This window comes from Erythrolamprus reginae, chromosome 2, assembly GCF_031021105.1.
Source record: "Erythrolamprus reginae isolate rEryReg1 chromosome 2, rEryReg1.hap1, whole genome shotgun sequence".
Lineage (NCBI taxonomy): Eukaryota > Metazoa > Chordata > Lepidosauria > Squamata > Dipsadidae > Erythrolamprus > Erythrolamprus reginae.
This window is the reverse complement of record NC_091951.1, coordinates 275,951,899-275,967,129: the sequence shown is the minus strand read 5'-3', so window position 1 is coordinate 275,967,129 and position 15,231 is coordinate 275,951,899. Positions and strand designations below refer to the sequence as shown.

The window sequence follows — 15,231 nt, the reverse complement described above, 5'->3', positions numbered from 1 at the left end:
AGTTATTTCTGGTTTAGTTCCTAGTCTCTTGATGGCAAACCTAGGACATGTGTGTCACAGGTGACACATGGAGCCATGTCAGTGATTTTGAATCAGTAATTCTGAACATGCTTAGAAAAGAGTGTATGTTCTTTTATTGTATCAGAATGATTCCACTATATAAGGTCCAGAAGATAATAGGTAATTTGGGAGAATATCTGGAAGTTGGAGTAGATATAGATAGATATAGCATACAGTAGACCAATGTTTCTCAACCTTGGTAACTTGAAGATATCTGGACTTCAACTCCCAGAATTCCCAAGCCTGGGGAATTCTGGGAGTTGAAGTCCAAATATCTTCAAGTTGCCAAGGTTGGGAAACACTGCAGTAGACCATATATTTTATATATTGAAAGCCAGGTCTCAAGGTCCTGAAATGCAACATGGATTCCACCTTCTGTCTTCCCCAATGCTACTGTATCTCTCTCTGCAATGGGTTGCTATTCACCAAATCTCTACACAAAAAATATGTCTGATTAGATTAAGACAAAAGAATAAATATGATCTGATTACAGAGCAAATGTGAAGTTCCTTTAAAGCCGCTGCCCCTCCTTCATTCCTCTGTATCACAATCTTTATATTACAAAAAAATTTCTTGACTAGAAAGGCACTATATTCTGACAGGTACCTATTATGTATTGTATTGATGGATACTTTTGGTTATCTAGTTTTATCTCATATTGACCAACTATAGATGAATCTTGTTGATATCAAAAGGCTTTTGAATTAACATGTTTAAAATGTTACTCCTTTGTACATACATACACACACACAAACACCCCCCCTCTTACATTTAGCAAAAATGATTTTAAACAAAAATGAATGATTTTCTATCTATTCCACAGCGCTGAGGATTGAGGAAGCTTTGGTCAAGGATCTCAAAGAGGTGTCAGATGGAGAAATCAAAGTAGCAGTCAGTACTATATATATCAATTTGGAGGTAAGGAAAAATCAAACTGGAGGCTTTTACCAGAAATTACCTAAAGTTATTCTTATTTTTTTTTTATTGTTATAAGGACTTTTAAAATTGTTGATGGATTTCTTTTGACTTAATTTGTATTAGTATTTTAGAATCCTTTTTCTAGTTTGGACATTTGAAATATATACTCAAATAGTCTTCAAACAACACAAGGCCTGAATCATTTTATGTATGGTTGTCAAGACCCTAAGTTGCAGAAAGCCCCTTAAGGTATGGTAGATGCATTTCCTAATTAAACCAGTAGAGCGATGATTCCTAAACATTTATCTTCATTATCCAAAATCACTTATCAGAAAGTCCTTCTTTAATGTCCCTGTAGAAATTAGATAATGGGTTTGTGTATTGTTACCTAAAGAAAAACCAGCTTTATCCAGGTTTTGCTATAATTTAACTAGGTTTAGGAAGCATTGCCATAGGGCAGGGGCGTCAAACAGGTGCCTATGCAAAGGGAAAGAACCTTCATGAAACATGTGATGGCAAAATGATATGCGAGTTTGACACTCATGCCATAGGAGGTAACTTATGGCTGAGATTTATCATCTTATTAACATTTTCTCTGTTGTCTACCTACACATAACAAGATAGTAACAAAGAAGAGTAATCTAACCCTAATTTTACAAAGAGACATGGCTATATGTTTCCATGTAAGAAGTCCCAGATAAACTTCTATCATCTCCATTTAAAGTTTTGAAAGTATCGTATATTTCGGAGTATAAGATGCACCAGGGTATAAGATGCACCTTAATGTTGGGGGAGGAAAACAAGGGGGAAAAAAATTCTGCCTCTGCCTCTCAGAAATTTGCAAATAGCAAATAGTAGAGTTGATATACACTGTTTGCTGTGTATTTCTGTGCATGTGTGTGCCTGACCCATAGAAATAGCAAATCATTACTACAAATATAGTAATAGTATACTATTATACTATATAATGGTATATAGTATTAATATACTATTATGGCAGGATATTAATGCCAGCAAGTTTTCTTAAATGTAGTCACACTAACTCCTCCCAATTATTTAAATAGATCTACTCCAAACATAACTAAGTCAGGATTTAACTCAGCTGCCTTACCTTAATACTAAACAGGACACTGTTACATTTCATATTATACTCCTACAGATCTTTAAAATTCATGTGGCTTTCTGGAAGTATATTATTCTCTGCTATTTAAAAGAAGATAAAATAACTGGGCTTCTTCAGATCAACCTCCCTTCGCTGGGAAACCCCACCTCCAGACTTCCGTTGCCAGCGAAGTGCTCGTTTTTGAGATGCTGGGATTCCCCTACTGGGATTCCCCTGCAGCATCGCAAAAACACAGAAGTCCAGAGGTGGGTTTTCTCATGGAGGGGAGCCTCAGGCAAATCCTAGCAGCACAAAAACGGGCGCTTCGGCTGGCAAAAGGGGTGAATTTTGGGCTTGCAAGCATTAAGCACTTTTCTATTGATTCCTATGGGAAACATTGTTTTGTCTTACAAACTTTTCACCTTAAGAACCTCGTCCCGATGGAGGGGAGCCTCAGGGGAATCCCAGCAGCGCAAATGCAGGTGCTTCGGCTGGCAAAAGGGGTGAATTTTGGCCTTGCACGCATTAATCGCTTTTCCATTGATTCCTATGGGAAACATTGTTTCATCTTACAAACTTTTCACCTTAAGAACCTTGTCCCGGAACCAATTAAGTTTGTAAGACAAGGTATCACTGTATTATAGTAATAGTGCAACTGCTATTATACAGAGACAATTATTTAATTATTGGGGAATATGTTCTATAAGACAATTAAGCAAAGAAAGATATGAGTATCAGTGAACCTTCTTTGCCAATGTAGCCATAATATAGTTGCTTAAAAATAATTGGGAACGTGGATTATATATTCTTTGAAAAAAATAAAAATATTATGTGTGCTCCCAGATAACATATTATTTTCAGCTTTTCTAATTTTCCCATTAAAGAAATGCATGATATCAGTGATTGATTATTCTTGCATACACACTTATCATAATGGGATCTGCTACATGGTAAGAGATATGCACCCCATACTGTGATTGGCATATTTATTTCCTAGGAATTTAAAATTATTTGTTATTGGGCATGTTGCTAAACATCATAAATTGAACTGTAGTGTTGATACCTGCCATTCTGCTTGGTTTTAAACATTTTTTTGAGCACGGGGGACCTTACCAAATATAAATTTGTCAGCTATGTCTGTTTAATATTGATGGGATATTTTGAAAAGTAGAAGTAAAAATCTCTGGTGGAACATTTTTTTTGAGTATCACTGCAGAAAAACATAGATAATTGCTGCCAAGAAAACTATATGAACATAAAATCACCAGGAGTTGAGCTGGACATAAGGAGATTTAAAATTTTCAGAGTTTTGATCACACCAGAGGCCTTGTATTAGATCACAACTAGACAACCTGTGATCCATTGGGTCATCATTTCAGAGATAGATTAGACAGATATATCTAATATTTCATATTGTGTCCTAAATGTTTTATGTCCTAAAATGTTTTGTAAAACTTGCAAAACTTCACTTCCATAGGAGCCATGGGTTCTGGATTTTGGATGTATTCTGTAAATTAGCCCATTTGAGGTACTTTGGTCAAAAATTATTGCCCTAGGACAGTGATGGTGAACCTACGGCACAAGCCATTGTTCTAGCTCAGCTCCAACGTGCATGGGCATACTGGCCAGTTGATTTTCAGCTCACAGGGAGGCTATGGGAGGGTGTTTTTGGCTTACAGAGGGCCTCTGGGGGAGTGCCCTCATTTTTGCCCTCTACAAGTTCTAGGGAAGCCTTTAGAGCCTGGGGAGGGTGAAAAATGGGCCTATTAGGCCTACCAGAAGTTGAGAAACGGGCCTATCGGGCCTACCAGAAGTTGGGGAATGGGCCATTTCTGGCCTCCAGAGGGTCTCCAAGGGAAGGGAAAGGCCGTTTTCACCCTCCCCAGCCATTGAATTATGGGTGTGAGCAGTTGCACATATGCGATAGCGCACATGCATGCATTTTCAGCACTCATGGGAGAAAAGGTTCACCATCACTGTCCTAGGATATACAGTACTCTTTTTCTACCACTGTCCTAGGATATACCGGTACTCAGTTAAAATCATGACGAAGAGTTTTGAATAATTTCTAGATTGTATAAAGCCTTAAATGACCTACTTTACGGACTACGTTCAGGCTGATTATAGAAATTCGATTTCAATTTAGAAAACCCAATAAAAGTAACATACTCTTTAATATTTTAATATTGAAACATGAAATTAATTTTAGACTTTGTAAAAAATATTTTCCAGAGGAAGACATAGGATACAAAAAATAAATGATTTATGGAGCTGTAGGATTGTGACTTTTGCAGACTACCTTATGTCTAAGGAACATTAAACATAGGGTTTTTGTTTAGTAAATAAATAACCATTCACTTCAATGGTTGCATAGTCCGGACTTCTGTGCATATTTTTGCAAAGATAAGGAGAGGCCATTAGGGATTTAATATAAAATAAATCGCCAAGGGGTCTTCTCGTAGTTCTAGTCTTTCTGCCACATGATGTGTTACTAATGTGCATAAATGGGCTTAAATGAATGTGTTATCTGTACTACATTTGCAGTGTGTATATAGATATTATTTTAATTGCATTCTTTCTAAAAGAACATATATCATACTTTTGGATCTTGAAAATATTTTACACATAAACAGATTAAACTTATTTTCAAGTATCAGACAATCTTTGCCTATAGGTGATGTTTTGATATATGTGTTGTACAGCAGGAAGTATACTTTGATTTTGTCCTGTCATATTTATTCCTAGTTAAGTAATCACCTACTAAGAATAAATGGGGCAGTCAGAAATCCATTACGAAATACCTTCTGTTCATTTAAACTTTTGTACCACTATGGCTATCATTTAAACTTTTGTACCACTATGGAGGATGGTAGCAGTGATACTGTTGATGCTCTAGGTCAAATTAAAACTCACATCTGCAATAATAAATACCACATCTGCATAGGCTTAAAAATGTGATGAGATTGTTTCCAATTTAGATAATTAGTACAATGGACTTGAAACATTAATTTGTCTGTACAATGAAGTGATACTTCATTGCTTTGCCAATACTTAATGTGACATAACCAGGAAATTAGCTATCTTGGAAGCTTTTAAGTGAAAATAATGCATTCTTGAACCTCGTCATTGTACTACAGTTATAAACCATGTCTTACAGCTTAACATACTGTATGTCTACCTAACGATATAATGGTTTATATAATAAAACATGGTTAAACAAACTATGATTCTACATGATGTATGTTTATTTTATTTATTTATTTATTTATTTATTTATTTATTTATTTATTTGATTTGATTTGATTTGATTTGATTTGATTTGATTTGATTTGATTTGATTTGATTTGATTTGATTTGAATGCCGCCCCTCTCCGAAGACTCGGGGCCGCTCACAACAACAATAATACAATATACAGAGTAAAAAATCCAATATAAATTAAAAACGAAATTTAAAACCCATAGGTATAAAAAACAATCATTACTGCACATTGCTACCATTTTCATGTATTACAGTCATGAAAAAAAGGTGGTAGTGGAGGGAAGAGATAATTATTCCCCCCATGCCTGGCGACATAGACATTTCACTAGCAAGAACTCGCTTTTAGGAGTTTAGAAAAGACTTAACTTTCAGCACCACAGCTTCCTTCGGAATTACTGTAATGTGGTTTTAGGTAATTGCAAACAGGCCTTTGTTCTATTTAACTTCCCCAGATTGACTAGCCAGAAGATTGAGGCTTATGTATACAGTGGTACCTCGAGATACGAGTTTAATTCGTTCCGGACCTGGGCTCTTAAGTCGAGCAGCTCTTATCTCGAACGACTTTTCCCCATAGGAATTAATGTAAATAATTTTAATTGGTTCCAGCCCTCAAAAAACTCACAAAGTTAGTCTAAATTATGCAGAAAGACATGTTTTTAATGAAGAAATGTACATGTACATATAAATGAATAATGAAGTTTCTTTCACTTAACTTGTAAACTTTCTTAAACTTTTAAATTTACATATGTTCAACTTCTCTGCCACCCAATCCTGTAGGACAGAGGTCCCCAACCCTTTTTGCACCAGGGACCGGCTTTAAGCGATCAAGAAAGGAATGGGTGAATGAATGGACGGAGGGTGGGAAGGAAGGAAGGAAAGAGGGAAGGGACAGGAACAGAGGAAGGAAGCAAGGAAACTTATGAAAGGGGAGAGTAAGAGAGGAATGAGTGAAGGGAGGGAGGGAGGGAAGAAGGTGGGAAGGAGAAAGAAAAGAAGAAATAGAGGAAGGGAAGGTAAAAGAGAGAAAGAAAAAGAGCAAGAAAGAAAGCAAGAAAGCAAGAAAGAAAGAAAGAAAGAAAGAAAGAAAGAAAGAAAGAAAGAAAGAAAGGGAGAAGGGACAGGAACAGAGGAAGGAAGGAAGGAAACTTATGAAAGGGGAGAGTAAGAGAGGAATGAGTGAAGGGAGGGAGGGAGGGAAGAAGGTGGGAAGGAGAAAGAAAAGAAGAAATAGAGGAAGGGAAGGTAAAAGAGAGAAAGAAAAAGAGCAAGAAAGAAAGCTGCAAGCACCCCCCCCGAGCCCCCCAGGCCGGCTGCAACCTTTTAAAACATGCGCGCCGCTTCGCGGCTGTCTCTTGAAGCCGAACGCGGAAGTTAGCGTTTGGCTTCAGGAGACAGCTCCTTGGCGCTTGTATCTCGAATTTGGGCTTGTAAGTAGAACAAAAATATCTCTCCCCTCCCAGCTCTTATCTCGAGTTGCTCTTAAGTAGAGCAGCTCTTATGTCGGGGTTCCACTGTACTTGTAACCAAATTCATAGAAGCTATTGATTGTCTTTTCTAAATCCCAGTTCTGGGATACTTCTCTCCCACAATCCTTTATCTTTAGGCATACACAGTCCTACCTAATTATTTGATATTCTATGATGCCCGTTGAATGTCAGATGCTGCCATTTATTAGTGTGCACAGAACTGCCTTGCAGTTAAATTTTTAATATATGAAGCTGTTGAAGTCTTGTCAGTGCCTAGGTCTTTTAGGGCAGTGTTTCCCAACCTTGGCAACTTGAAGCTATTTGGACTTCAACTCCCAGAATTCCCCAGCCAGCGAATGCTGGCTGGGGAATTCTGGGAGTTGAAGTCCAGATATCTTCAGGTTGCCAACGTTGGGAAACACTGTTTTAGGGAACTGAAATTCTGTTCTGTTCTGTTCTGTTCTATTCTCTAATCACTTAATATTTCTGGCCCAATATGCATATTTGCTGAGCTGATTTCAAGTTTTATTCCTCAGGGTATTTATAATTTTATATTTTAATTTTATTTTAAAAATCACATTTGTCGCCCTTGTTGCTATTTCAGAATATTATGTATAGTTAAGTAATATCAAAACAAAATTTGGGCCATTTTAGCTATTGAGAGGAGACTATTTTCTTAATCATTCTTCATGGCAGAAGACAGTTTCTATGGAACTTATAGTACAGTATGTTCATTTATTGTGGTAAATCATTTTATATCAGAAAACATCAGTTTAATGCTAAAATTCGTGCATCTCTGGCCTACTATTAGAAATGCAAAGACTGAACATGTTTCAAATAGCGCTCTGTGCTGCCAATGATGTATCAACGCCCTATGCCATTACTCTTTTCTAAATGTGATAATAATGTGATCTGTTAACATAAAAAAAAGTTTGATGCCACAAAGCAGCTGGAAATGGACAACTGAAATATGCATATATCTAACTCATATCATCAAATGCACAGTTTGATATATGTTGTTAAAAGCTTTTCATAGCTTTCTGTTCTTCCCAAGCAAAAATAGCAGCTTTTTAATGTAAATTGACAGGTTTTGTAACACCCATTCCTAACTGAGAAATTTTTATTAGTTCCAAATACTGTTGGGGGATAGCAATGATTAACCTAATACATTTTTCTGCTAGTAATGTCAGGATCTGCAGGACAGATGCTCACGAAGAATTAGCTCCCTATACACTTGATTCCATAATAGTTTTGCTGCTATCCTCTTTTGTTGGTCCTGAGTTTAAACGTGAAATTCTTCTTTTGGTGAAAATGGAAAATCGTGTAAGGCTTTTGCAGCCTTATTTTTTATTATCATTTCCTTTGGCCTGCCTTAAAGATCTGCCTGTAAACATCCCCTATGTTGTAACTCAAGTGCATTTTTAATGAAGTAAGTATACAAAAAGATATTGCCAAAATTGAACGGGTCCAAAGATGGGCTACAAGAATGGTGGAAGGTCTTAAGCATAAAACGTATCAGGAAAGACTTAATGAACTCAATCTGTATAGTCTGGAGGACAGAAGGAAAAGGGGGGACATGATCGAAACATTTAAATATGTTAAAGGGTTAAATAAGGTTCAGGAGGGAAGTGTTTTTAATAGGAAAGTGAACACAAGAACAAGGGGACACAATCTGAAGTTAGTTGGGGGAAAGATCAAAAGGAACGTGAGAAAATATTTCGCTGAAAGAGTAGTAGATCCTTGGAACAAACTTCCAGCAGACGTGGTTGGTAAATCCACAGTAACTGAATTTAAACATGCCTGGGATAAACATATATCCATTGTAAGATAAAATAAAGGAAAGAGTATAAGGGCAGACTAGATGGACCATGAGATCTTTTTCTGCTGTCAGTCTTCTATGTTTCTATGTTTCTATTGGACTGTGAGGCAGGATTGCAAATCCCTTTAGGGGTACCCGAGAATCAAGGATATGTGCTACATAAGTGCAATATTAACCCTTGATTTCCTCTGTTTAATACTGATCTTAAGAGCTTTCTACTCAGATTCAGTGGTTTTTACTCAGGTTTCCTCTTACTGGATATTGTGTTGGAACAGTACAAAAAAATCTTTGTCAGCAGCTGGATTCAGGATAGACCAGTGATGGCGAACCTTTTTTTCTTTGGGTGCCGAAAACATGTGTAAATGCACTGTTGCACAAGCTCGAGTGCCTACACCCATAATTCAATGATGCCCCACCCACAGTGCATGTGTGCACAATCCCCCTGCTCCCCCATTTCCGAACTTTGGATGGGCCTGGTGGGTCCATTTTTTGCCCTCCCCAGGCTCCAGAGGCTTCCCTAGAGCCCAGGGAGGGCAAAAACACCCTCTCCTGCCCCCTGGTGGCCCTCTGGAGGCCCAAAATGCCCTTCCAGAGCCTTCACGTCAGGGGATGGAACTTTTTGCCTCTGCCAATTGGATGAAGCTCTTTCTTCCGCAGCTGTTCATCCAATTGGCAGAGGCAAAACGTCCCATCCCCGCCATGCTGGCAAAGTCCACCCATCTCCTTCCATGCAAACACAGAGACAAAGGATGACCTTGGCTTTCTAGAAGGAATTTGTTATGGCTACGTACTAACAACTTCATACCACTCCTGTGGTGAGCCGCCCCGAGTCCTCGGAGAGGGGCGGTATACAAATCCAATTAATAAATAAATAAATTCCCCTCTCCCATTTTTCCACAATAGAAAATGCACAATAGAATAGTATAGAGCAGTGATGGTGAACCTTTTTTTCCCTCAGGTGCCAAAAGAGAATGGGTATGCACTATCACACATGCGTGAGTGCCCAAACCCATAATTCAGTGCCTGGGGAGGGTGAAAACAGCTTCCCTTGTCCCCTGGAGGCCCTGTGGAGGCCAAAAATGGCCTGTTTCCCAACTTCTGGTGGGCCCAATAGGCTCATGCTTTGTCCTCCCCAGGCTCCGAAGGCTTCCCTGAACTTGGGGGAGGGTAAAGACGCTCTCTCTCCCATCCTCCCAGGGACTACCTGGAAGCAAAAATCACCCTTCCAGAGCCTCTGTGCGAGCCAAAAACAGGCGGGCCAGAAAACTCATGCACATTGGAGCTAGGGCAACAGTAGATATGGCTCCACGAGCCATAAGTTCGCCATCACTGGTATAGAGTTTGGCAGGCCAAAGACTCCAGGTAAAATGGCTTCAGCCTGACACTCTCATGGTAACACTCATGGTAACGCTGAATGTAGACTCATGTTGACAAACCTGATACTATTTATTTATTTATTTAATTTGATTTCTATGCCACCCAATCCCAAAGGACTCAGGGAGGCTTACAACAGTATAAAATTACAAATAACAATAACAATAAAAATAAGTCAAGAGAAACGAACTGATTTCTAAAATCCTAATTAAAACTTTAAAACAGTCCAACAACACGCATCAAGAGTATATACTCAGCTTTGGATATTCAGGCTTTTAAAACGGGCACTAAGGTTGCACCAGTATTATCAACAGAAACCCATACTTTAAATTCTGAACGACTTTATGTATAAGTGTAGATTTTCATCTGTTACCTTCAATCTGCCGCTCTTTTCACCTTTCTTTGAAAATTCTTTCTTTGAAAATTAATGAAATACTTCTATTTCAGTTAAAGTTTATTATAATATTATAATGTAGTAATAATATTTATAATAATATTGTAATATTCTAATGTATATTTGCTAAGGAAGGATGTGAGCATTTTTTTTAAAAAAAGCTAAATATTAATTTTGACCTTTCGTGAATTTATGCCCACCCTTAGTATTATTGTTTTACATTAGTAAGTTCCTTTGCAAGATTTCTTTTTTGTTTAAATCTGGAAAGTGCAATTATATTGACATATGGTGATAATGTGATAAATCTTAAGGGTTAGAGGTTGAAGGAACCGTGGCTTGTCAATTAGCAATGTAAATGAAACATTCATTATCCAACATGCTGAGAAGTTGATGAAGTGTACAATAATCTGATCCCAAGTATTTTCTGAAATAAGGCATTTTAGACAATAGGGCATTTATTAAGATCAAGGACAGTGGTTTGGATTTTTTGTTATTTTTATTTTGTTTCAATAGTTAGTAAAACGTAGAAAATAAATTTTAAAATCCTGTTAAATTTCAAAGTACTGTAGCAGAAAAATATTTAAGCATTTAGAAAATTAGTCAATGCAACCGACTATGTCTTTCTCAATCCAGTTTAACCTGACTCAATTTAGTTGAATTAAAAATTTAAGGTTGCATATTAAAAAATTCAACTACACATGAAGAACTATTCCTAATTTTGGGATCCACTTTAGAAAAAGTTGCAAATAATCTCGGGATATGAAGTTAATTGTTGATCGTCACTATAACAGAGTCATTTTTTGTTATCTTCTATTATGGCAATTGAAATCAGCCTTTCAAGATAATATTTTTATTCATTAGTTGACATTAGTGTTGAGACTTGGTATAATAAGTAGTTAGTTCCATCGGTATAAATATAGTTAGCATCATCATTCTTGGGCACATTGAAGAATGATATAAAATAAAAACATCAAGATTTATTTTTAATAAGTTACCTATTTGTATTAATCAGTGAGCATTTATTATCACTCATTCATTCGAGTCTACGGAGAGGGGCGGCATACAAATCTAATAAATAATAATAATAATAATATCATTTATTCATAAATTATTTTTCCAAGAAGCTCAGGAAAGTTCCTTATCAATGCCAGATCAATGCAATGCTGTTAGGTAAAACACACTGTCTAGGATTCCTGTGGACCCAACTCTAAAATTCAAACTATGGCATCAGAGTGGCTTTCTATTCATAAAAAAATAACAAAAACAAAAAAGAGTGGTACCTCTACCTACAAACGCCTCTACTTATGAACCTTTGTAGATAAGAACCGGGTGTTCAAGATTTTTTTACCTGTTCACAAGAACCATTTTCCACTTACAAACCCAAGCCTCCGAAACTGTAACGGGAAAAGGCAGGGAGAAGCCTCCATGGGGCCTCTCTAGGAATCTCCTGAGAGGAAACAGGGCCGGAAAAGGTAGGGAGAAGGCTCCTTGGGGCCTCTCTAGGAATCTCCTGGGAGGAAACAGGGCCGGAAAGGCATGGAGAAGCCTCTAGGAATCTCCTGGGAGGAAACAGGGCCTCCACCCTCCCTGTGGTTTCCCCAATCGCATGCATTATTTGCTTTTACATTGATTCCTATGGGAAAAATCGCTTCTTCTTACACACTTTTCTACTTAAGAACCTGGTCACGGAATGAATTAAATTCGTAAGCAGAGGTACCACTGTACTGCAATTTATTTATTTATTCGACTTCTATGCCACTGAATCCCAAATGGGACTCAGGGTGGCTTACAACAATATAAAAATACAAATTACAATGATAAAAGAAGTCAAATATAAACGTTAAAACAATAAAACCCCAATTATAAAACCCATGACACAGACAATCCAATCAACACACACACACATGCCATTTAACACAATTCGGCCGTGACAGATGTAAATGTTCACAACTCCTAGGCCTGCCGGCAAAGCCAGGTCTTTGCAGCCGTTCAGAAGGCCAGTAGGGTGGGAGCAGTACAACCATCGGGGAGGGGGGAGTTGGTTCCAAAGAGCCGGGGCAGGTACAGTGATCTCTCGGTTAGCGCGGGGGTTACGTTCCAAGACCTCCCGCGCTAACCGATTTCCGCGTTATACTGGATGCGGAAGTAAAAACCACCATCTGCGCATGTGCGCCATTTTTTTCATGGCCGCACATGCGCAGATGGTGGAGTTTGCGTGTGGGCGGCGGGGAAGACCAAGGGAAGATTCCTTCAGCCGCCCAACAGCTGATCTGCTCCGCAGCGCGGAAGCAGCGAGGAGCCGAAGATGGGGTAAAGGCAAAGGGGAAACCCCATCTTCGGCTCCTCGCTGCTGCCGCGCTGCGGAGCGGATCAGGTGTTGGGCGGCTGAAGGAACCTTCCCTTGGTCTTCCCGCCAGATCACTTGCCGCTTGCCGCTTGCCAGTCCACGCCCCCCTGGATGAGCGGCCCCGCATGGCCCCAGCGCCGGACTCCGTTGCCGAACGCCGAAACCGGAAGGGGCGAGGTGGGGGAGAACGGGAGGCTCAGCATTCCGTCAGTCGCAGCGCTGGCTGTCAACTTTTCTTTTTAGCACTGGGGAGGCAAGTCAGCTCCTGCCCAGTTTTAAAAAGAAAAGTTGACAGCCAGCGCTGCGGCTGACGGAATGCTGAGCTTCCCGTTCTCTCTCCGCCCCCTCGCCCCTTCACCCCCCTTTGTTCCTAGGAGAAGTGCTGGTGAGGAGCAGAAGGTCTGTCTTGCCTCAATCCCCAGCACTTCTCCTAGGAACACAGGGAGGCGAAGGGGCGAGGGGGGGGAGAGAAAACGGGAGGCTCAGCATTCCGTCAGTCGCAGCGCTGGCTGTCAACTTTTCTTTTTAGCACTGGGGAGGCAAGTCAGCTCCTGCCCAGTTTTAAAAAGAAAAGTTGACAGCCAGCGATTGTTCCGCTGCCGCCAGCATGGCCTGGCTGGCAGCGGAAGATGTAACGGAGCCCACGGGGGATTCGCCTTCCTCCCACCCGCAGCCGAGACTGATCGTGGGCTCCTTCGCAACCTCGGAGAGCTTCCAGGGCATGAAAGCTCACGAAAACCAGGAAGCTCTCCGAGGTTGCGAAGGAGCCCACGATCAGTCGGCTGCGGGCGGGAGGAAAGCGAATGCCACGGGGCTGGGCTCGGCTCCCCCCTCGGCTCCCCCCCTTACCAGCCCCGCCGCGGAAGGCTCCATTCTGTTCCCTGCCGGCCCGATTGAGCGGCCGGCGGTCTCCATTCAGGGAACAGACGTCCACCCCCTCCTCGGAGTCCCCGGCACCCAGCGTCCCCACGCCGCCTCCACCTCCCGGTAATGCGCCCGACCTCTGCCTCTCTCTTTCTCTCTCATATACCACGCCGGCAACAGGGAGAGAAAGAGAGAGAGAACTAGCGTGGACTTATTTTTTATTTTTTAATATTTTATTTTTTTAATTAATATTTTTTGAAAAACCGCGTTGCAGCGTTTCGCGCTAATCGAGAACGCGCAAATCGAGGGATCACTGTATAGAGAAGGCCCTCTCCAGCGGTCCTGCCAATCTGCATTGCTTAATTGATGGGACCTGAAGAAGGCCAACCCTGTGAAATCTTATTGGTCTCTAGGAGGTATGTGGCAGGAGATGGTCCCAGCCTATTATGACCACGCATTATATTAATGCAATGCAACTTATGCCTTTTAAGTCTGCTGCTGTGTCAGTGGAACTTACTTACTTACTTACTTACTTACTTACTTACTTACTTACTTACTTACTTACTTACTTACTTATTAGATTTGTATGCCGCCCCTCTCCGTAGACTTGGGGCGGCTCACAACAATAATAAAACAGTATACAATAAACAAATGTAATATTTAAAAAGTATCTAAAAACCCATACTGTGTAAAATAATGTTTTTCTGGAAAGTTGCAGCCACCCAGTGGCCAGGAAACATTATTTCAAAGCAAATCTTCGTATCTAGAGATAGTCAAACAATAACCTGAAATGCACAAAGGCACTTCAAACTGTTTTCATATGAAAAATAACAACTCATTGACTATCTAATGAACATTAATATTAATTATAAATTAAATTTAAAATTAAATAGTTAATTTTAAATATACAGGATCAAATTATTAAACTATTAACATTAATCCAGTGATTCATGGCTGATGCAATTCAACGGTTTACATTTTTAAAATTAAAGCGAATTATTTTTACTGTATGACAACCTGCAAATAACCTTCCCTCCAAAAAACCACAATGTCTTTTAGGTTTCATTGCTTAAAGTATTTTGCCAAAAGTTGTATCTTTTGTATGAGTTTGAACAGTTTCCCTCATTTGTAGAAATGGTAAATGATTAAGAAAGCAAACATGACATTTTGTTGAGAGGATTAAAAACCCAACTCACATGGATGCATATGAGTCTGAATGTCAAGCTAAGGAGCCATTGTAATGACATCAGAATGCATGAAATATTTAGAAATATTAGAGTCTAATATTTAGAAATAATAGAGTTTCAAAATATAGAATAGAATAAAATAGAATTCTTTATTGGCCAAATGTGATTGGACACACAAGGAATTTGTCTTTGGTGCAGATGCTCTCAGTGTACATAAAAGAAAATATACATTTGTCAAGAATCATGAGGTACAACACTTAATAGGGTACAAATAAACAGGAAACAATCAATATTGATATAAATCATAAGGATACAATCAACAAGTTACAGTTAAGTGGGAAGTCTTCAATAGAAGGTGCATTGGCAGTTCTGATTATCTTCTGAAATCTGTGTCTGTTTTGTTGGGTTGCAGAACCGAACCAGAGTTATAGAGGTTATCAC

At 39.3% G+C, this 15,231-nt stretch overlaps 1 protein-coding gene across 1 annotated transcript in view; it reads left to right on the top strand.

The window, feature by feature from the left end:
- PRUNE2 (prune homolog 2 with BCH domain) overlaps window positions 1-15,231 on the top strand; it is a 102,842-nt gene that overhangs the window by 15,466 nt on the left and 72,145 nt on the right. The window contains exon 6 of the mRNA XM_070742697.1: window positions 884-978. Coding sequence (XP_070598798.1) covers window positions 884-978 — 95 coding nt within the window. The remainder of the gene's footprint in view (window positions 1-883; window positions 979-15,231) is intronic.